Raw genomic sequence first — 24,141 nt, forward strand, 5'->3', positions numbered from 1 at the left:
ACTTTTGGATACTTTCATTTGTATCATTTAATGTGGAAAATAAAGATCCTCGATCACAACTTTTGGATCCTAATTTTTTCTCCAACAGTGAATGAGGAGGAGGAAGAGGAGAAGGTTGAGGAGGAGCAGGGTCGGGAAATTATTATTAGCTTTATTTTGAAGATACAGCTTGAGGTGGAAAATTGACTTGTTACAGCAGCAGATGAAAAACAACAAAGGTAAAAAAAATATATATATATATGTAAAAGAGACATTGTAGCCTAAAGTTTAGAAGTATATTACTGATATAAATATTTGGATAGATATTCATGGTAACCAGATGTCAAATCATATTAATTTGAATCCTTTAGTGCCACTATGAAGTTAGTGTTGTGAACTTTGGACACATGATCCAAACAGGATGAACTGTGATGACTCTGATGATCACATGACTTCTCCTCCAGCACCATCATCTGCTCAAATTCTTCATTTATCCAACACTCCAGTTCATGACTTGTGAAACTAAAGATGTTCCAATCAGCCTCATCATTAATTTGTATTTAGTGCTAGTACTTCCAGTTGAGACAAACAGGAAAAAAATGATCATTTTCTACACTGAGGAATAAAACTGATACTAAAAAATGACAACATTTAATTTAAAACAATCAAGTGTATTTATTTGATAATCACTCAGATGAGCATCAATCACAAACAATAATCACTAAATACAATTTTTGATATGAAAAAAAAATCAGGAAACTGAATTTAAATGCATCTGGTATAAAAACACGAGAAGCAAGTGCATGCACCTGTTCAACAGAGTTATGACAATGATTTTGAAACAAGATGAGTGAGTAGCCTACTCAACTCTCAACTCAACTCAACTTTATTTATATAGCACTTTAAAACAACCATAATTTAAGACAAAGTGCTGTACATAGAGACATAAAACAATTAAAGGCAATTAAATAAATATAACAGACAGTAGAATAGTTGTTTCATTATTTTTAAAAGCAATTAGAAACAATAAAACAATAAATAAAAGCAAACCATAAAAAATTAAAACACGAACAGAGTCTCATGCAGAGTTGAAAGCCAGGGAGTAAAAATGGGTTTTAATACTAGTTTTAAAAATGGACAGTGAGGAGACTTGTCTGATGTGCAACGGTAGCTCGTTCCATAATCTTGGAGCAGCAGTGGAGAAAGCTCTGTCCCCTCTGAGCTTCCGTCTGGACCTCGGTACCTCCAGGAGCAGCAGGTCAGCTGACCTGAGGCACCGAGCAGGAGCGTAGGGTTGAAGGAGCTCAGAGAGGGAAGGGGGGGCCAGACCATTTAAAGACTTAAAAACAAATAAAATAATCTAAAAATGGACTGTAAAGTGCACAGGCAGCCAGTGGAGGGAGGCCAGGGTGGGAGTTATATGCTCCCTCTTACGTGCTCCAGTTAGGAGGCGAGCGGCTGCATTTTGCACCAGCTGGAGACGTGCGAGGGAGGACTGACTGACTCCAAAACAAAGTGCATTGCAGTAATCCAGCTGAGATGTTATAAAGGCCTGGATCACTGTCTCAAAGTGCTTTTGTGTGAGGAAAGGCTTCACCTTTGCCAGCTGCCTAATGTGAAAGATGCTGGACTTCACTACAGCACTAATTTACCGATCCAATTTAAAATCACTGTCAATGTGGCCCTAATACTCCATGGTAACAAACTAAAACTGTTTAACATAGTGGAAAAACTAGCTATCTGAACAAAAGTTGATTGTTCCCATGTCACTTAAAATGCATTGCTTTGTGTGACCACTGGGTCCAAACCCCAAAATACTCAGTTAACTGTGGTAGATCAGTGTGAAACTGAATGGGCTCTATGCTCAGCTCCACTACTTCCTGAACTTAAGGCTGCTCTTTTATTTCCTGTCTAACATTATTGGACAAACTAATTAATCCAGGTGTGTCTGACGATTGTGACGACTCAGACACACCTGGATTAATCCGGTTGTCCAATAATGTAAGACAGGAAATAAAGGAGCAGTCTTAAGTTCAGGAAGTAGTGGAGCTGTGCAAAGAGCCCATTAGGCATTAAGAATTTTTCTATTTTCTAAAATTATTTTTTACAGAATTCACAAAAAACATTTTAATTAGCCTGTTTGTCCATAATGTAACATTCAGCCTTCACCTGGCTCATTGTTGAATACCTAAAAGTAAGAAAAGGAAACATTTCCACTGAAGTGACCCTCACCTGCCGCCCAGAACGAGCCGATATCCTGGATGTCCTAAAAAAGAGGAGGTGAAGGGAAAAGTGTAAAAATGGAAAATGGAGATGTCTGCTGTGGTCCTGTTTTTATAGCCGGTCAGCCATTAAAAAAATGTTTTATACAGGATGGGGAGGAGCAGGGTTAGAAAATTATTATTAGCTTTGTTTTGAAGTTACTGTAAAGCTTGAGGTTGTTTCCGTCATAAATGCAGATAAGACAAGACTTTTTATTGATCCCACTGATGGAGAATTGTACTTTGTGTACTTACAGCAGCAAATGAAAAGCAACAAAGGTAAATAAAATACTAAAAAGAGACATTGTGGCCTAAAGTTTAGACTTATTATTATTATTATTATTAATCTTTATTGCAGACACAACAAGCGGTCCATATCAACAACAACAAACATGATAAAACAGATTTAAGAAGGAGAGAGAGAAAAAGACAGACACACAGATAGAGAATCAACTCTCCACATAATTCATAAGCAGGCTATCCCACCAGTGTTTTCTAAGCCTGGATGAATACCTATAGCAGCTAAAGCCCCAATAATGCTGTTCCCCGAGTCATCCAGGCGGCACATAAAACGATACATTACATTTCGTAGAAATGCTTCACAATTGGGTACATTTAAATTAACAAAGAGTTGGCTCGCACTGTGCCACCTGGGCACCTGAAGCAACAACCTCAGTCCATCATTGTAGGCCACTATGAGCCGCCGCATACTGCTTTTCTTATAGCTACACCAGAGGTGAGCTGTATACATAAGTGTACAGAAAGATCTAAACAGGGAACATTTAACATCAACTGAGCACATAGTAAACCTACGAAGGAGCTTATTAGCTTGAGCATATTGCTTAGAGCACTGCCTATAAATATCTCTACCGATACCAATCTTTGGACAGATATTCATTGTTCCCAGATGTTAAATCATCTTAACTTTGCTCGAGGGCCACCATGTGGTTGACAGTGTTGTGAACTTTAGACACATGATCCAAACAGGATGAACTGTGATGACTCTGATGATCACATGACTTCTCCTCCAGCACCATCATCTGCTCAAATTCTTCATTTATCCAACACTCCAGTTCATCACTTGTGAAACTAAAGATGTTCCCATCAGCCTCATCTTTAATTTATATTTAATGCTAATTAGCATGTACTACTAGTTGAAAATAATACAGGATAAATATAAATCATGATGAGATAATTTTCCATGAAGAATGAAACTGACACTAAAAAAATGACAACTTCAAAAATAAAAGTAGAGTTGAAACAATCAAGTTTATTTATTTAATAATCACTCAGAACAGCATCAATCACAAACAATAATCATCACTAAACAATTGTTTTTATCGGAAAAAAAAAACAAAGAAACTGAATTTTAATACATCAGTGCATGAACCTGTTCAACAGAGTTATCATGTCTGACAGTGATTTTGAAACAAGATGAGCAGGAAAGAAAAAAACTTGCATTATGATTTTGATTCAGAGGTTATTGTTGGCATTAAGTCCAGTCGGACTAGTGATTATATGCTCGAACATCCCAGCTCTCCAACGCTGATGGAGGGCGTGATTATCTCATTGATCTACAGCTGATCAGATCAATAAGTGCATGGATACTTAGCGACTGATCTGATTTTCATGGTGATGGTCTTAAGGGAGTAGTGCCAGCCTTTCCATGCAGTCCATGCAACTGAGACATACGAATAGCTGACACCATCAGGTGCGTACAGGCCGTTGGGGTTTGAGGTGTGGCAGTTGCCGTACCAAAATCCACCAAGATAATACTGAGCACAGTTCTCCCCACTCGTATCCTGGTCTTTGTCATAGGTGGTGAACTTCATGGAGTTGTGGTGTGTTAAACTGTCCCCTATGAAAAACAGGATCAAGATGTAATTTCAATTTGGGGCGTCGCGTGGCGCAGTGGTTAAAGCGGCTGCCCCGTGTAGAGGCTACAGTCCTCAATGCAGGCGTCCCCGGTTCGAACCCCGCGTCGGGCAGACCTTTACTGCATGTCATTCCCCCTCTCTCTGCCTCCCCCTTTCCTGTCTCACTGTGTGCTATCCAATAAAGGCAAAAAGGCCAAAAAATATACTTAAAAAAAAAATATGTAATTTCAATTTGGAACGGGGGAAAAAAATTGCAGTTAATCCAGCTAAAAGAAATTTGTTTGTTTATACAGTGAAATCAGTGAAACTGCTAAATTTCAGAGTTCACAAAAATCATGTAGTATTTTTTTGCCTGTTTGTCCACAGTGAAACATTCAGTCTTCACCTGGCTCATTGTTAAAAACCTAAAAGTAAGAAAAGGAAACATTTCCTCTGAAGTGACCCTCACCTGCCGTTCCTCCTGTGAAGCCGCCCAGATCCAGCTGATATCCTTCCCTCTCAGAGTCGACGAAGAAAGACGAATACTGAGCAAAGGCCTCCCCTCCCTCAAAGTCCTCCATGTCCACCCGCAGCTCGTTCTTCTTCCTCATCGTCAGCAGGAAGATGTTGTCCAGACCTGAGGAGACACACACACACACACACACACACACACACACACACACACACACACACACAGCTCTGATTACACTTCACCTCTTGCACCAAGGCTCTATAATATTTCTATCCTTTAAGTTTCACTGCTAAATGCTCCGCTGTGTTCACCAGCCACTCACTGACTGTCTGACTGACATGTGGTTGTGCAGAACTTCTTTTCGTTTTTTTTTTTAATTTAGTAAAAGCTGCTGCCTGTAGTGACTGAAAACAACGTATTCCATAGATACTTTAATATACCTGTAATTCTCCCTCTAGGACTCACCCAGCCAGTGCTCCCCTGCTACATTCCCAAATCCGTTCTTGTAATGTTTCCATGGCCTGTAGAAGTTTTCACTCCCATCCAACCTCCTCTGAAAGACCTGAAAGGGAGAATCACAACAATTCAGTCAACCAAAATAAAACTGTATTCAGTTAGCAGGACTTGAGATCACTTAAAAAATGTCTGTAAACAGCAATCACAGTTGCTGTAGTGTCTTTTATTTTTCTGTCACACTGTGCTCTGTCACATGTTTAAGTGACAGAGATTCCTGATATGAACATCATCACAACAAACTGCTGCGGTGATGGACTAACTAAATTATACAACATGGACACTGGTAACTTTCTCAGACTTTCTAAAAACAAGTGTTTGCTGCTGTAAATATTGTTTACTTGGGCTACTTCATGAAAAAATACATTTTAAAATGTTTTGTTATTATTAGGCTATATTTAATTACAACGAATATAATTTCAGTTCAACAAAATCAGGCATTTTCATTTAATTAAATACACTAATGTTTTTTTTAAATATATTTTTCTATAAAGAAAACTGCAAGCTGCCACAGGATGTGAACTCTGACAGCTGACAAATCAGATGATGATCATTTAGTAAGTGACACGTCTCAAAGGAGAGAAGTCACAACACTTGTTGAAAACTGAAACAATACTTTTTTTTTTATCAATGGCTCCACTTTTGTTTTGGCTTTTTAAGTCTCATTGTCAAATATGAAATCTAATCAGATATGAGGTGTAGTGTACTGACGGTCCATCTGCCCCCGTCAGTGTCCATGTCACAGAGGACGTGCAGGGGTGAGGTGGGGCCTCCTGGGTAGATGGTGTACACCCCACTGGTGCTGGTGTTGTCATGGCGATACACGTCATCACAGTCAATGGGCAGGTAGCTCTGGTCCGCTGCCACGGAAACCAGCAGCCCCGCTAACAGTGTTACCTGGGTAGACAATAATAATATGATAATGAACTTTATTTATATATTAATTTAGGGGTTCAGCATTATGTGTGATCCAACATGTCAAAAGCAGCGCTCAAGTCGAGAAGGATCAGGATTGAGGAGTCACCATTGTTGTACTTTGTAAAATGTACAGTATAAAATGTTCACCTCATGATGTACAGTAATAACACGACATTTTGTAATAATCTGACATATTTTGTGATAAAATTCTTGAACGCAATATAAACTTTGCCAGATTTGGTAATTCGCTGTTACTAAATACAAATGGTGGGTGTTGCATTAAGAAAATGTAATAATTTTATGCATTATGTACCAACAATGGTTATTACAATTGCGTTCAAGAATTTTATTACAAAATGTGACGTTGTTACATAATGACTTTTTTCTCGTAAAATTATGACTTTATTCTCGTAATTTACAAATTTATTCTCAAAGTCTGTTTATTTTTTTTCTCAATGTGGCCCTAATACTCAGTCGTAACAAACTATGTTAAACACAACGAAAAACTAGCTAGCTAAACAAAAGTTGATAGTTTCCATGGTGACCTTGTGTTGCTTTGTGTGACCACTGGGTCTAAACCCCAAAATACTCAGTTAACTGTGGTAGATCAGTGTGAAAACAGAAAATATTTACAAAATAAGCATTAATCCTTTATTAAAATGGTTGATATTTTAGACAAACTTTCTACTGATTAAAAATATTTTGAAATTGCATCAGGATGAAACAGAAACTACAGTACGTACACAAAAGCAGATACACAGAATATTTAGTGTAAGTTAAATGTCAGAGAGTCAGCTGCTCAACTTACCTAAAGACCCATGTCGCTGTCGCAGAGGTGAAGAGAAAAACTCTGAAAGGTTGGAGACTCGAAAGTGGAGATGTCTGCTGTGGTCCTGTTTTTATACAGGTTATGTTGGGTTAAAAAAAAAAGGAAAAGCATGATAGAGAAGGAAGGGGCGAGTGTGAAGCGTGGGAAAGCTCTGTTACGTTCGCGTGTGCAGCCACCTGCAGGGGGAGTGAAGGTCGGGCAACGTAGATAACGGCAACCTGCAAAATAAAGTGTAGCAATAACATATAAACAATTTGCCAACAACCATATATGAAGGAGACAGATGTTTAGCCTATCTGTTAACTGTAGAAACTTATAGTATTCATCTTTGTGGTTAAATACATTGACAATTTAAGTTGAGCACTTATTGATCATTTTTAGTATTTTTAATGCTTCCACTATTATGGGTTGCAACTAAATGGGGTCTGACTCCTACATATTTTTAGTTTTTAGTATTTTTTAGTTTCAGATTTTAAGTATACAACTGATTCTGTAAATCACACAACGATAAATTGCTAAAAAATCCTACTTGTTCTGACCTTCTGAAACTCTTTACCTACTGATTGTCTTGTCATTACCATCTGCTGTAATCATGCATTATATGTAATTTTTATTTTAATGAGACTTTCAAGTCTCACAGGGGGGAATGTTGCGTGAAAAAGGGAAAAGTTCTGAAAAAGTGAGGTGAGATGAGTGCAAAGCGTGGGAAAGCACCGTTAAGTTCGCGTGTGCAGCCACCTGCAGGGGGAGTCAAGGTCGGGCAATGTAGATAACGGCCACCGGCAAGATAGAGTGGTGCCAAAGACGCTGAACTTGGGTGAACTCGCTACGTGGCAAAATGTGATACAGTCGCCGTATAGGGTGGAGATTATGTTGATGAAAGATCGCAACATGACATCTGGACAAATCACAGGGCGTACACTGGGGAAGAAGTGTCATGTTCACCTCTCATTTTAATAAGAAGGCAGGGCTTTTACAGTGCAGTATAAAAACAAAGTCACAGAGATAAGAAGTTTAGTCTGGTCCGGGACAGGCTCGGCTTTATGTCCATTTTTTTGGGTCTAATGCACTGAACTTCGTCTTTGTCTTTTCTAATCATTTTTGTGAAGTTTTATTGACGCTTTGATAAGTATTTTTCTGACTTTTTTAACACTTTTGGATACTTTCATTTGTACCATCGAATGCGGGAAATAAAGATCCTCGATCACAACTGGCCCTTTGTTTTGGATCCTAATTTTTTCTCCAACAGTGAATGAGGAGGAGGAAGAGGAGAAGGTTGAGGAGGAGCAGGGTCGGGAAATTATTATTAGCTTTATTTTGAAGATACAGCTTGAGGTGGATAATTGACTTGTTACAGCAGCAGATGAAAAACAACAAAGGTAAAAAAAAATAAAAAATTAAAGAGACATTGTAGCCTAAAGTTTAGAAGTATATTACTGATATAAATCTTTGGACAGATATTCATGGTTCCCAGATGTCAAATCATCATAATTGTAATCCTTTAGTGCCGCTATGAAGTTAGTGTGGTGAACTTTAGACACATGATCCAAACAGGATGAACTGTGATGACTCTGATGACGACATTACTTCTACTCCAGCACCATCATCTGCTCAAATTTTTCATATATCCAACACTCCAGTTCATGACTTGCAAACTAAAGATGTTCCAATCAGTCTCATCTTTAATTTGTATTTAGTGCTAATTATTAGCATGTAGGCTACTGCCAGTTGAGAAAAATAGAGGAAAAAATGAAACTTCTTATAAATAACAGTGAGATCATTTTCTACACTGAGGAATAAAACTGATATTAAAAAATGACAACATTGAAGTTAAAACAATCAAGTGTATTTATTTGATAATCACTCAGATCAGCATCAATCACAAACAATAATCACTGAATACAATCTTTGATATGAAAAAAAAAATCAGGAAACTGAATTTAAATGCATCTGGTATAAAAACATAGGAAGTGCATGCACCTGTTCAACAGAGTTATCATGTCTGACAGTGATTTTGAAACAAGATGAGTAAGAAAGAAAAAAATAAAACACATTTTATGATCATTTTGATTCAGAGGTTATTGTCGGCATTAAGTCTAGTGAGACTAGTGATTATATGCCCGAACATCCCAGCTCTCCAACCCTGATGGAGGCAGGGCAGTTGCTAGGAATTCTGGGCCCCCTGAAAGAATATCGGTGTGGGCCCCTCTACCGTATTCATTGCCACCTTCGATTTTCTTGTTTTTCAGTGTTCTTGATGGTGTCTGGTGTAATACACCCAATTTGTTTCCTTTTTTACGATTAACGACCTAACAAGTCACAGTATTATTATGTAAATTATGTATTATAAGTTGTCTATATTCTATTACACCTCTGATTGCAAATACAGTGGGTACGGCCAGTTTTCAGACCCCTTTAAAATTTTCACTCTTTGTTTCATTGCAGCCATTTGCTAAAATCAAAAAAGTTAATTTTATTTCTCATTAATGTACACTCAGCACCCCATCTTGACAGAAAAAAACAGGAATGTAGAAATTTTTGCAAATGTATTAAAAAAGAAAAATGCGCCAACATTAGGTGCATACTCAACTCTCAACTCAACTCAACTTTATTTATATAGCACTTTAAAACAACCATAATTTAAGACAAAGTGCTGTACATAGAGACATAAAACAATCAAAGGCAATCAAACAAATAAAACAGACAGTAGAATAGTTGTTTCATTGTTTTTAAAAGCAATTAGAAACAATAAAACAATAAATAAAAGCAAAACACTAAAACAAGAGCAGAGTCTCATGCAGAGTTGAAAGCCAGGGAGTAAAAATGGGTTTTAAGACTAGTTTTAAAATCCAGCCTATTTTTTAGGCCTTTTCTCGAAAATTGCATATCCATAATAAAATGAGTATATCTCTGCAACCACAAGGTCTATTTGAATACTTTTGGTGTCATAGTAAAGGGAAAAAAATGAGGAATTGCTGAAATGTGTAAATTTCAGTATATCTGTTACTGGTGAAGAGTAAATGAAGATGACACACAGAAAAAAATTAATAAAATTAATATTCGCCTAAAAAAAAAAATCATATTTTTGATGAGTGCCCTTTAGAATAATGCTGATGAAGCTCAAACTCTCTATAAAATCATTGTACAACATGTGAACATTGTCTCTGCAGTGGTTGATTCTGATTAATTGAAGCAGGACAAAATGATTGAGATTTTACTACAAAATATCCAGGCGAACTTTCCAAAATGTCCATTTTTGGCACAGCTTGGAACCACCTGCTACTGTAAACTATTGTTTAATCTTTATTTTCACACAATTTGGATAAACTAACTGAAAATAAATCTACTGGAACCGATTGTAAATAACTAACATAGTGGATTCAGTCTCTCTGCGTCCTGCTGCTCAGAGCAGCTTGTTTGGGTGGGTTTGGCTTTCAGCCTCTATCTCTGCAGCGGAGTGGTCGATTCGAGTGAGTGGCGGCTCATTTTAACCAATAGAGAGAGAGGAATGACGCTAGACCCAGGTCGATGTGATTGGCCGCACTGGCAGCCATGTGACAGCCATGAACCAATCAGATCAGCAGATCCACGTGCAGGCCAACGTGGGGTTGTATGCGCTCCGTCAGGCTCCGTGCAGGCTTCCGTACAGGGTCCTAGCGCCGTCGGGTTTTGGCCCGGCTGATTCAGATGTAAACACTAGGCAGAGTTCAACTGGAAATATTGTGGATTTACCCATAACACAACCTTTTCACGGCAAAACAGCAAAGGTAAGAGCAAATGTACGACCATGTTTTGGCCACGCAGTGTCTGTTTTTGCTCGACTTTGCTGGTTGTTGGCTTCTCCCTCTGCCGTGCTGCTGCTAGCTGCTGTGTTAGCCGCGGTTGCTGGGGGACGCCCCGATGTTCACGTTCAGATGAGAGGTCGCTGATGTGTTTTGCATAATGTACAGTAGTATACGAGCCAGAAATGTGGCGACTGGGTCCACACAGAGGTGCTTTATGAAGTTTGATGTCTAGTTGTTTGTTTGAGTAGTGTTTGGGCTGTGTTTGGGTCATATAAACATGGTTTTTACACGTTGTAGCCCAGCTTCTGCTGTTTAATTTGACATATAATATGACCATATTCTTTCATAATCAGTGCACTGGGGGCTCTGTTATTGTTATGCATGTCTTCCAAGTCCCCCAAATGGGGGACTCTGGATTTTAAAAAACAAATACAATAATCTTAAAATGGACTGTAAAGTGCCCAGGCAGCCAGTGGAGGGAGGCCAGGGTGGGAGTTATATGCTCCCTCTTACGTGCTCCAGTTAGGAGGCGAGCGGCTGCATTTTGCACCAGCTGGAGACGTGTGAGGGAGGACTGACTGACTCCAAAACAAAGTGCATTGCAGTAATCCAGCCGAGATGTTATAAAGGTGTGAATCACTGTCTCAAAGTGCTTTAGTGTGAGGAAAGGCTTCACCTTTGTCAGCTGCCTAATCTGAAAGAAGCTGGACTTCACTACAGCACTAATTTACCGATCCAATTTAAAATCACTGTCAACGTGGCCCTAATACTCCATGGTAACAAACTAAAACTGTTTAACACAGTGAAAAACTAGCTATCTGAACAAAAGTTGATTGTTCCCATGTCACTTAAAATGCATTGCTTTGTGTGACCACTGGGTCCAAACCCCAAAATACTCAGTTAACTATCAGTGTGGAAGCTGAAAATATTCACATAATAAGCATTAATCCTTTATTAAAATGGTTGATATTACAGATAAACTTCCTACTGATTCAGAAATTGCATTTGCATCAGGATGAAACAGAAACTACTTACACAAAAACACAGACACACACAATGTTTAGTGTAAATTAAATGGGAGAGAGTCAGCGGCTCAACTTACCCAAAGACCCATGTCTGTAGGAGCTAAGCTCTGTGTGAGGAAAAATACGTGTTGTTGTTTCAGAGCAAAAAAGAAGAGGAGGTGAAGGGAAAAACTCAGAGTTTCGAGAGTGGAGATGTCTGTGGTCCTGTTTTTTAACCGGTCAGCCATTAAAAACATGTTTTATACAGGCTATATGTATATGAGGAGGAGGAGGAGGAAAAAGAGAAGGATGGGGAGGAGCAGGGTTAGAAAATTATTATTAGCTTTGTTTTGAAGTCACTGTAAAGCTTGAGGTTGTTTCTGTCATAAATGGAGCGAAGCCTGCGAGCTAGTTCAGGCAGCCAACTCGAGCTGCGCTGCGTCACTCTCATGACATCATACACACACCCTCTCAATCTGGCGGTCTATTTAAAATGGGTGATTCACCCATTGTCCTCTTTGCTCGTCTATGACACAGCAGCATCTCTCAGCGGTATCCTATTTTCTGACGCACCACCACCCCAGCATCCACCTGTAGGCTCCGGGTTAAGATAGTCGCTCATCACTCCCATATTCTTTAATGAAATCCTTTTCTCAGGGAGTGACGAAGTCTGAGCCTTGACACCAAATTCAAATATGTAATAAGGCTGCAATAAACATTTTTAATCGTGAGTTGTCTGACTGAAATGCACATAATAAAGGAAAAGACAAGACTTTTTATTGACCCCACTGATGAAATGTACTTGTTACAGCAGCAAATGAAAAAGAAAAAAAAAACTAAAAGGGACTTTTTAGCCTAAAGTTTAGACTTATATTACTGATACCAAACTTTGTACAGATATTCATCGTTCCCAGATGTCAAATCATTATAATTTTAATCCTTTAGTGCCACTATGAAGTTAGTGTTGTGAACTTTAGACACATGATCCAAACAGGATGAACTGTGATGACTCTGATGATCACATGACTTCTCCTCTAGCACCATCATCTGCTCAAATTTTTCATTTATCAAACACTTAAGTTTATTTCATTCGAATTAGCATGTACTGTACTGCTGGCTGAAAAATTGAACTCGGAATAAAACTGATCCAACACTCCAGTTAATGACTTGTGAAACTAAGATGTTCAGCCATCAGCCTCATCTTTAATTTGTATTTAATGCTAATTAGCATGTACAACCAGTTGAAAATAATACAAGAAGAAAAAAAAACTAAATAATTATGAGATCATTTACTACGAGGAATGAAACTGACACTAAAAATGACAACTTCAAAAATAAAAGCAGAGTTGAAATGATCAATTTTATTTATTTAATAATCACTCAGAACAGCATCAATCACAAACAATAATCACTAAATACAATTTTTATCAGAAAAAAACAAAGAAACTGAATTTCAATACATCAGTGCATGAACCTGTTCAACAGAGTTATCATGTCTGACAGTGATTTTGAAACAAGATGAGTAGGAAAGAAACAAAAAACACATTTTATGATCATTTTGATTCAGAGGTTATTGTTGGCATTAAGTCCAGTCGGACTAGTGATTATATGCCCGAACATCCCAGCTCTCCAACCCTGATGGAGGGAGAGATTATCTCATTGATCTGCAGCTGATCAGATCAATAAGTGCATGGATACTTAGCGACTGATCTGATTTTCATGGTGATGGTCTTAAGGGAGTAGTTCGGGCCTTTCCATGTGTGCCATTCAATTTTGACATATTCATACTTGACACCATCAGGTGCGTACAGGCCGTTGGGGTTTGAGTGGTGGCCGTCTCTGTACCAGAATCCACCAAGATATAGCTGAGCACAGTTTGCACTCGACACATCCTGGTCTTTGTCATAGGTGGTGAACTTCATGGAGTTGTGGTATGTTAAACTGTCCCCTATAAAAAACAGAATCAAGATGTAATTTCAATTTGGGGCGTCGCGTGGCGCAGTGGTTAAAGCGGCCGCCCCATGTAGAGGCTACAGTTCTCAACGCAGGCGTCCCCGGTTCCCCGGTCATTTCCCCTCTCTCTGCCTCCCCCTTTCCTGTCCCACTGTGTGCTATCCAATGAAGGCAAAAAGGCCAAAAAATATACTTAAAAAAAAAAAGATGTAATTTCAATTTGGAACGGGGGGGAAAAATTGCAGTTAATCCAGCTAAAAGAAAGTTGTTTGTTTATACAGCGAAATCAGTGAAACTGCCAAAATATTCTATTTTCTAAAATTATTTTTACAGAATTCACAAAAATCATGTAGTACTTTTTTAGCCTGTTTGTCCACAGTGAAACATTCAGCCTTCACCTGGCTCATTGTTGAATACCTAAAAGTAAGAAAAGGAAACATTTCCACTGAAGTGACCCTCACCTGCCGTTCCTCCTGTGAAGCCGCCCAGATCCAGCTGATATCCTTCCCTCTCAGAGTCGACGAAGAAAGACGAATACTGAGCAAAGGCCTCCCCTCCCTCAAAGTCCTCCATGTCCACCCGCAGCTCGTTCTTCTTCCTCATCGTCAGCAGGAAGATGTTGTCCAGACCTGAGGACACACACACACACACACACACACACACACACACACACACACACAGCTCTGATTCCACTTCACCTCTTGCACCAAGGATCCTATAATATTTCTATACTTTCAGTTTCACTGCTAAATGCTCCGCTGTGTTCACCAGCCACTCACTGACTGTCTGACTGACATGTGCTGCTGCTGCAGGTTGTGCAGCTTCTTTTCTTTTCTTTTTTTTGTCAAATCTGCTGCCTGTTGTGACTGAAAACAGCGTAATGAGAACATATTTAATCCATAGGTACTTTAATATACCTGTAATTCTCCCTCTAGGACTCACCCAGCCAGTGCTCCCCTGCTACATTCCCAAATCCACTCTTGTAATGTTTCCATGGCCTGTAGAAGTTTTCACTCCCATCCAACCTCCTCTGAAAGACCTGAAAGGGAGAATCACAACAATTCAGTCAACTAAAATAAAACTGTATTCAATTAGCAGGACTTGATATCACTGAAGAAAAATCTTTTCAACTGAACCAGGTGAGTTTGATGACTATCTGGTCTGTAAACAGCAATCACAGTTGCTGTAGTGTCTTTTATTTTTCTGTCACACTGTGCTCTGTCACATGTTTAAGTGACAGAGATTCCTGATATGAACATCATCACAACAAACTGCTGCAGTGATGGACTAATTAAATTATACAACATGGACACTGGTAACTTTCTCAGACTCAGAAAAAAACAAGTGTTTGCTGCTGTAAATATTGTTTACTTGGGCTACTTCATGAGACCATACATTTTAAAATGTTTTGTTATTATTAGGCTATATTTAATTACAACAAATATAATTTCAGGTCAACAAAATCAGGCATTTTTATTCATTTAAATAAACTAATGTATTTTTTTTTTCTATAAAGGAAAAGCTGCCACAGGATGTGAACTCTGACAGCTGACGAATCAGATGATGATCATTTAAGTGACAAGTCTCAAAGGAGAGAAGTCACAACACTTGTTGAAAACTGAAACAATACTTTTTTTTTTTATCAATGGCTCCACTTTTGTTTTGGCTTTTTAAGTCTCATCGTCAAATCTGAACTCTAATCAGATATGAGGTGTAGTGTACTGACGGTCCATCTGCCCCCGTCAGTGTCCATGTCACAGAGGACGTGCAGGGGTGAGGTGGGGCCTCCTGGGTAGATGGTGTACACCCCACTGGAGCTGGTGTTGTCATGGCGATACACGTCATCACAGTCAATGGGCAGGTAGCTCTGGTCCGCTGCCACGGAAACCAGCAGCCCCACTAACAGTGTTACCTGGGTAGACAATAATAATATGATAATGAACTTTATTTATATATTAATTTAGGGGTTCAGCATCATGTGTGATCCAACATGTCAAAAGCAGCGCTCAAGTCAAGAAGGATCAGGACTGAGGAGTCACCATCGCTGCACTTTGTAATAATGTATTAAATTTGCATCTCATGATGTAATAACGCCACATTTTGTAATAATCTGACATATTTTGTAATAAAATTCTTGAAGGCAATATAAACTTTTTTTTACGCAGCAGTTTGAAAAAGAGCATTGTGCTCGAAACGTCACTATGCTATTAAATCCTTGAAAGGGAGCTCTTATGGTGTGCAGATTTTTTCTTAGTTCTGGCAATATAAACTTTGCCACATTTTGTAATTAGTTGTTACATAATGCACCAAATTATTACAAAATGCAGATATTGCATTAAGAAAATGTAATAATATGATGCATTATGTACCAACAATGGTTATCATATATTGCATTCAAGAATTTTATTACAAAATGCGGCGTTGTTACATCATGACAGTTTTCTCATAAAATGTACAACTTTATTCTCAAAGTCTGTGATTTTTCTTTCTCAACGTGGCCCTAATATTCAGTCATAACGAACTATGTTAAACACAGTGAAAAACTAGCTAGCAAAACAAAAGTTGATAGTTCCCATGGTGAATTAAAATGTGTTGCTTTGTGTGACTAATGGGTTCAAACCCCGAAAATACTCAGTTAACTGTGGTAGATCAGTGTGAAAACAAAAAATATTTACAAAATAAGCATTAATCCTTTACTAAAATGGTTGATATTTTAGACAAACTTTCTCCTGATTCAGTAATTAGCATGTGCATCAGTATGAAACAGAAACTACTTACACAAAAGCAGATACACAGAATATTTAGTGTAAATTTAATGTGAGAGAGTCAGCTGCTCAACTTACCCAAAGACCCATGTCGCTGTCACAGAGGTGAAGGGAAAAACTCTGAAAGGTTGGAGACTCGAAAGTGGAGATGTCTGCTGTGGTCCTGTTTTTATACAGGTTATGTTGGGTAAAAAAAAAGGAAAAGCATGATAGAGAAGGAAGGGGTGAGTGTGAAGCGTGGGAAAGAACTGTTAAGTTCGCGTGTGCAGCCACCTGCAGGGGGAGTGAAGGTCGGGCAACGTAGATAACGGCAACCTGCAAAATAAAGTGTAGCAATAACATAAACAATTTGCCAACAACCATATATGAAGGAGACAGATGTTTAGCCTAACTGTTAACTGTAAAACTTATAGTATTCATTTTTGTGGTTCAATACATTGACAATTATTAAAGTTGAGCACTTATTGAGGATTTATTTTGCGGTCTGACTCATATAATACATACTTTTAGTTTTTAGTATTTTTAGTTTCTGATTTTAAGTATACAACTGTTTCTGATAAACACACAACGATAAATTGCTAAAAAAAACTCCTACTTGTTCTGACCTTCTGAAACTCTTTACCTACTGATTGTCTTGTCATTACCATCTGCTGTAATCATGCATTGTATGTCATTTTTACTTTAATGAGACTTTCAAGTCTCACAGGGGGGAATGTTGCGTGAAAAAGGGAAAAGTTCTGAAAAAGTGAGGTGAGATGAGTGCAAAGCGTGGGAAAGCAGCGTTAAGTTCTCGTGTGCAGCCACCTGCAGGGGGAGTCAAGGTCGGGCAATGTAGATAACGGCCACCGGCAAGATAGAGTGGTGCCAAAGACGCTGAACTTGGGTGAACTCGCTACGTGGCAAAATGTGATACAGTCGCCGTGTAGGGTGGAGATTATGTTGATGAAAGATCGCAACATGACATCTGGACAAATCACAGGGCGTACACTGGGGAAGAAGTGTCATGTTCACCTCTCATTTTAATAAGAAGGCAGGGCTTTTACAGTACAGTATAAAAACAAAGTCACAGAGAGAAGAAGTTTAGTCTGGTCCGGGACAGGCTCGGCTTCATGTCCATTTTTTTGGGGTGTAAACTCTAATGCACTGAACTTCGTCTCCGTCTTTTCTAATCATTTTTGTGAAGTTATATTGACGCTTTGATGAGTATTTTTCTGACTTTTTGAACACTTTTGGAAACTTTCATTTGTATCATTGAATGCGGGAAATAAAGATCCTCGATCACAACTGGCCCTGTTTTGGATCCTAATTTTTTCTCCAACAGTGAATGAGGAGGAGGAAGAGGAGAAGGTTGAGGAGGAGCAGAGTTGGGAAATTATTATTAGCTTTATTTTGAAGATACAGCTTGAGGTGGAAAATGTACTTGTTGCAGCAGCAGATGAAAAACAAGAAAGGTAAAAAAAAAAAAAAAAAAAATTAAAGACACATTGTAGCCTAACGTTTAGACGTATATTACTGATATAAATCTTTGGACAGATATTCATGGTTCCCAGATGTCAAATCATTATAATTTTAATCCTTTAGTGCCGCTATGAAGTTAGTGTTGTGAACTTTAGACACATGATCCAAACAGGATGAACTGTGATGACTCTGATGATCACACGACTTCTTCTTCAGCACCATCATCTGCTCAATTTTTTCATTTATCCAACACTCCAGTTTATGACTTGCAAACTAAAGATGTTCCAATCAGTCTCATCTTTATTTGTATTTAGAGCTAATTAGCATGTATACTGCCCTTTGAGAATAATAGAGGAAAAAATTAACTCCTTATAAATAACAGTGAGATCATTTTCTACACTGAGAAATAAAACTGATATTAAAAAATGACAACATTGAAGTTAAAACAATCAAGTGTATTTATTTGATAATCACTCAGATCAGCATCAATCACAAACAATAATCACTAAATACAATTTTTGATATGAAAAAACAAATCGGGAAACTGAATTTAAATACATGTGGTATAAAAAACATAGGGAGTAAGTGCATGCACCTGTTCAACAGAGTTATCATGTCTGACAGTGATTTTGAAACAAGATGAGTAGGAAAGAAAAAAAAACACATTTTATGATCATTTTGATTCAGAGGTTATTGTTGGCATTAAGTCCAGTCGGACTAGTGATTATATGCCCGAACATCCCAGCTCTCCAACCCTGATGGAGGCAGGGCAGTTGCTAGGAATTCTGGGCCCCCTGAAAGAATATCGGTGTGGGCCCCTCTGCCGTATTCATTGCCACCTTCGATTTTCTTGTTTTTCGGTGTTCTTGATGGTGTCCGGTGTAATACACCCAATTTGTTTCCTTTTTTACGATTAACGACTTAACAAGTCACAGTATTATTATGTAAATTATGTATTATAAGTTGTCTATATTCTATTACACCTCTGATTGCAAATACAGTGGGTACGGCAAGTATTCAGACCCCTTTAAAATGTTCACTCTTTGTTTCATTGCAGCCATTTGCTAAAATCAAAAAAGTTCATTTTATTTCTCATTAATGTACACTCAGCACCCCATCTTGACAGAAAAAAACAGGAATGTAGAAATTTTAGCAAATTTATTAAAAAAGAAAAATGCACCAACATCAGGTGCGTACTAAACTCTCAACTCAACTCAACTTCAGTTATATAGCACTTTAAAACAACCATAGTTGAAAACAAAGTGCTGTACATAGAGACATAAAACAATCAAAGGCAATCAAACAAATAAAACAGACAGTAGAATAGTTGTTTCATTGTTTTTAAAAGCAATTAGAAACAATAAAACAATAAATAAAAGCAAACCATAAAACACTAAAACAAGAACAGAGTCTCATGCAGAGTTGAAAGCCAGGGAGTAAAAATGGGTTTTAAGACTAGTTTTAAAATGGACAGTGAGGAGACTTGTCTGATGTGCAACAGTTGCTCGTTCCATAATCTTGGAGCAGCAGTGGAGAAAGCTCTGTCCCCTCTGAGCTTCCGTCTGGACCTCGGTACCTCCAGGAGCAGCAGGTCAGCTGACCTGAGGCACCGAGCAGGAGCGTAGGGTTGAAGGAGCTCAGAGAGGGAAGGGGGGGCAGACCATTTAAAGACTTAAAAACAAATAAAATAATCTTAAAATGGACTGTAAAGTGCACAGGCAGCCAGTGGAGGGAGGCCAGGGTGGGAGTTATATGCTCCCTCTTACGTGCTCCAGTTAGGAGGCGAGCGGCTGCATTTTGCACCAGCTGGAGACGTGCGAGGGAGGACTGACTGACTCCAAAACAAAGTGCATTGCAGTAATCCAGCTGAGATGTTATAAAGGCGTGAATCACTGTCTCAAAGTGCTTTAGTGTGAGGAAAGGCTTCACCTTTGCCAGCTGCCTAATCTGAAAGAAGCTGGACTTCACTACAGCACTAATTTGCAGATCTAATTTAAAATCACTGTCAATGTGGCCCTAATACTCCATGGTAACAAACTAAAACTGTTTAACATAGTGAAAAACTAGCTGGCTGAACAAAAGTTGATAGTTCCCATGTCACTTAAAATGCATTGCTTTGTGTGACCACTGTGACCCCAAAATACTCAGTTAACTGTGGTAGATCAGTGTGAAATGTGCTTTCGTTTAAAGGTGCCACGGTATCCTGTTGAGTAGTTAATCCAGCTAAAATAAATTTGTTTGTAGTGAAATCAGTGAAACTGCCAGATTTTTCTATTTTCTAAACTTATTTTTTACAGAATTCACAAAAAATATTTTTTTCACTCACTCAGAACAGCATCCATCACAAACAATAATCATCACTAAACAATTTTTTTATCAGAAAAAAAACTAAGAAACTGAATTTCAATACATCAGTGCATGCACCTGTTCAACAGAGTTATCATGTCTGACAGTGATTTTGAAACAAGATGAGTAGGGAAGAAAGAAAAAAAAAACACATTTTATGATGATTTTGATTCAGAGGTTATTGTTGGCATTAAGTCCAGTCGGACTAGTGATTATATGCCCGAACATCCCAGCTCTCCAACCCTGATGGAGGGCGTGATTATCTCATTGATCTACAGCTGATCAGATCAATAAGTGCATGGATACTTAGTGACTGATCTGATTTTCATGGTGATGGTCTTAAGGGAGTAGCCCCTGCCTTTCCATGTGTTCCATTCAATTGAGATATATTCATATTCACCACCATCAGGTGCGTACAGGCCGTTGGGGTTTGCATTGTGGCAGGCGGAGTACCAGAATCCACCAAGAAAATGCTGAGCACAGTTTTTCTCCCACACATCCTGGTCTTTGTCATAGGTGGTGAACTTCATGGAGTTGTGGGATGTTAAACCGTCCCCTAGAAACAACAGAATCAAAATGTAATTTCCATTTGGAACGGGGGGAAAAAATTGCAGTTGATCCAGTTAAAAGAAATTTGTTTGTTTTATACAGTGAAATCAGTGAAACTGACACATTTTTCTATTTTCTAAAATTATTTTTACAGAATTCACAAAAATCATGTAGTATTTTTTTAGCCTGTTTGTCCACAGTGAAACATTCAGCCTTCACCCGGCTCATTGTTGAATACCTAAAAGTAAGAAAAGGAAACATTTCCACTGAAGTGACCCTCACCTGCCGTTCCTCCTGTGAAGCCGCCCAGATCCAGCTGATATCCTTCCCTCTCAGAGTCGACGAAGAAAGACGAATACTGATCAAAGGCCTCCCCTCCCTCAAAGTCCTCCATGTCCACCCGCAGCTCGTTCTTCTTCCTCATCGTCAGCAGGAAGATGTTGTCCAGACCTGAGGAGACACACACACACACACACACACACAGCTCTGATTACACTTCACCTCTTGCACCAAGGCTCTTTAATATTTCTATACTTTCAGTTTCACTGCTAAATGCTCCGCTGTGTTCACCAGCCACTCACTGACTGTCTGACTGACATGTGCTGCTGCTGCTGCAGGTTGTGTAGTTATTTTTGTTTGTTTGTTTTGATTAAAGCCACTACCTGTTGTGACTGAAAACAGCGTAATGAGAGCATATTTAATCCACAGATACTTTATATACCTGTAATTCTCCCTCTAGGACTCACCCAGCCAATGCTCCCCTGCTACATTCCCAAATCCACTCTTGTAATGTTTCCATGGCCTGTAGAAGTTTTCACTCCCATCCAACCTCCTCTGAAAGACCTGAAAGGGAGAATCACAACAATTCAGTCAACCAAAAATAAAACTGTATACAATTTACTTGAGATCACTTAAAACAGAAAGAAAGAAAGAAAAACCAAAAAAACTTTTCAACTGAACCAGGTGAGTTTGATGACTATCTGGTCTGTAAACAGCAATCACAGTTGCTGTAGTGTCTTTTATTTTTCTGTCACACTGTGCTCTGTCACATGTTTAAGTGACAGAGATTCCTGATATGAACATTGTGGTATATTGATGTGTTGATGAAAAAAGGGATCACCGCCGACACGTCTTCACTTGTGTTCAAAAAGAAGTTTATTAACAAGTAGAAGAACAGTGTACAAAAAATGCCGAATCCTGAAGCATCCCTGGTGCCAAAGTGAGATCTACCTCCTATGGCTCAAAACCATGATCATATATACTTTCTAACTCCAAAACTCCACCTTCTCCCAACATAAGGATATTGCTTACCATAATAGACATTAACTGCTCGACATTAACATGAACAATCCATGTAAGTTCAGGTGGATAATACACTACAACATCATCACAACAAACTGCTGCGGTGATGGACTAACTAAATTATACAACATGGACACTGGTAACTTTCTCAGACTTTGTAAAAACAAGTGTTTGCTGCTGTAAATATTGTTTACTTGGGCTACTTCGTGAGAAAATACATTTTAAAAGGTTTTATTATTGGGCTATATTTAATTAGGCAACAACATATATAATTCAGGTCAGCAAAATCAGGCATTTTCATTTATTTAAATAAACTAATGTTTTTTTTAAATATTTTTCCATGAAGAAAACTGTGCAAGCTGCCACAGGATGTGAACTCTGACAGCTGACAAATCAGATGATGATCATATAAGTGACAAGTCTCAAAATAGAGAAGTCACAACACTTGTTGAAAACTGAAACAATAGCTACAATTTTTTTTAAATCAATGGCTCCACTTTTGTTTTGGCTTTTTAAGTCTCATCGTCAAATATGAAATCTAATCAGATATGAGGTGTAGTGTACTGACGGTCCATCTGCCCCCGTCAGTGTCCATGTCACAGAGGACGTGCAGGGGTGAGGTGGGGCCTCCTGGGTAGATGGTGTACACCCCACTGGAGCTGGTGTTGTCATGGCGATACACGTCATCACAGTCAATGGGCAGGTAGCTCTGGTCCGATGGCACCGAAACCAGCAGCCCCACTAACAGTGTTACCTGGGTAAAAACAGAGAGAGGTAAATAAAATTGTATGCCTTCTCATGTTTACATGTGCATTCACAAATACAAAAGTAACACAATAACATATTTGTCCCTGCAGGTATTTCTCATTGTTGCTGCTATGCCCAGTTGCTTCACTGAAAAACATCTGCATGTCTGTGTGTAACAAGGAAATACTTCTAGTCAGATGGGGGGGGAAATGAGACTGCAAAAAAAAAGTAGTGAGACCGCTTCAACTGGTCCCACCAGTTTGTTCATCAGGGTTGTTTTTCCAAACCTTTAAACTAAACCAAGCCAATAACAAGTGCAAAGATCAAAGAGTAAAGCTGCCGTGTCAGGTGACTATTCCTGGGTGGGTGGGCTGCTCTACCAGGGCTAGTGGCTTGGGGAAGCGGGATAGACGTCTGGATGAAGGCAGTTAGAAGCTAGGCGAGGTTCCTCGTCACCAGCTTAAACAATGTCTAGAATTTCTACTCTGGTCCGTGACCGTTAGAACTTGAGAACTTACCCTTTAAACGGAGAGTTGGTCCAGTTAAAGCCTCAGTAATAGGGGCTAAATACGGGGGATCTAACAATTGTTACAGTTTGACCTGAATTTCTCCTCAGAGGACACAATGTCTGTCTCTATGACTCCAAACGACCCTGTAGTGTATCAAGTAATGTCAGTTTTAATTCAGTTGTTTGGATCGCATCACATTTCATCAGGCTTTGGATCAAAGAGAAACTACTTAAACACAAACACGCATACACACACGCACACATATTATTTTGTGTAAATGACTCCTTCTAGTGGGCTCCACTTCTTCTGAGTCGGCTGTCAACTTACCCAAAGATCCATGTCTGCCAGAGTTCACAGCAGTGTGAGGAGGACAATGTTGTTGTTGATTCAGAGCAAAAATGGAAGAGGAGTTCAGGTGGTGGACGAGACAAAGAGGAGGTGAAGGGGAAAAACTTCACAAAACTTTGGAGTCTTGAAAGTGGAGACGACTGCTGCTGTCCAGTTTCTACAGTATATCCAATCAGCCAGAGAAATATTATGTTTTATATCATATGTAAATGAGGAGGAAGAAGGAGGAGGAGGAGGAGGAAGGAGGAGGGTGGGGAAATTATCCTAGTACCATTTCTGTTCGCTTCATTTTGAAGATAAAGCTTGAGGTTGTTTTCATCATGAATACAGATAAGATAAGTTAGGATTAGATGAGATATATATTTTCGGAAAGTAAAAAGGAGGAGCATGTTTCACTTGTAGCCCAACATTAAACTGCAGTAAAGCATCAACTAGTTTGGACAAGTCACAACAAATCTGTTTAGCCTAAATACATAAATTGATTCATAAAGTCTTTAGATGAGTAAATAACACACATAAAAGTCTTTTTTTTAATAACTAGACTGTT

General features: G+C 38.7%; 3 protein-coding genes across 3 annotated transcripts; all 3 read right to left on the reverse strand.

The window, feature by feature from the left end:
* Positions 1-3,829: 3,829 nt before the first annotated feature.
* On the reverse strand, positions 3,830-11,727 carry LOC146992165 (microfibril-associated glycoprotein 4-like). The gene is made up of 5 exons (XM_085789658.1): positions 11,716-11,727; positions 5,793-6,008; positions 5,034-5,130; positions 4,566-4,733; positions 3,830-4,098 (listed from the first exon to the last, which is right to left on the reverse strand). The coding sequence occupies exons 1-5, from the start codon at positions 11,725-11,727 to the stop codon at positions 3,830-3,832; spliced, it is 762 nt and encodes a 253-aa protein (XP_085645784.1).
* A 1,569-nt stretch (positions 11,728-13,296) lies between these two features.
* LOC146992166 (ficolin-2-like) lies at positions 13,297-14,188 on the reverse strand. The gene is made up of 2 exons (XM_085792354.1): positions 14,032-14,188; positions 13,297-13,565 (listed from the first exon to the last, which is right to left on the reverse strand). Exons 1-2 carry the CDS (start codon positions 14,171-14,173, stop codon positions 13,297-13,299), a joined length of 411 nt encoding a protein of 136 aa, XP_085648480.1. The 5' UTR covers positions 14,174-14,188.
* Positions 14,189-20,426: 6,238 nt separating this feature from the next.
* On the reverse strand, positions 20,427-23,585 carry LOC146992167 (microfibril-associated glycoprotein 4-like). The gene is made up of 5 exons (XM_085789670.1): positions 23,574-23,585; positions 22,559-22,744; positions 21,435-21,531; positions 20,971-21,138; positions 20,427-20,695 (listed from the first exon to the last, which is right to left on the reverse strand). Exons 1-5 carry the CDS (start codon positions 23,583-23,585, stop codon positions 20,427-20,429), a joined length of 732 nt encoding a protein of 243 aa, XP_085645796.1.
* Positions 23,586-24,141: the final 556 nt, after the last annotated feature.

This window comes from Trachurus japonicus, chromosome 1 (assembly GCF_045865225.1).
Source record: "Trachurus japonicus isolate A0001 chromosome 1, Traja_1.0".
Classification (NCBI taxonomy): Eukaryota; Metazoa; Chordata; class Actinopteri; order Carangiformes; family Carangidae; genus Trachurus; species Trachurus japonicus.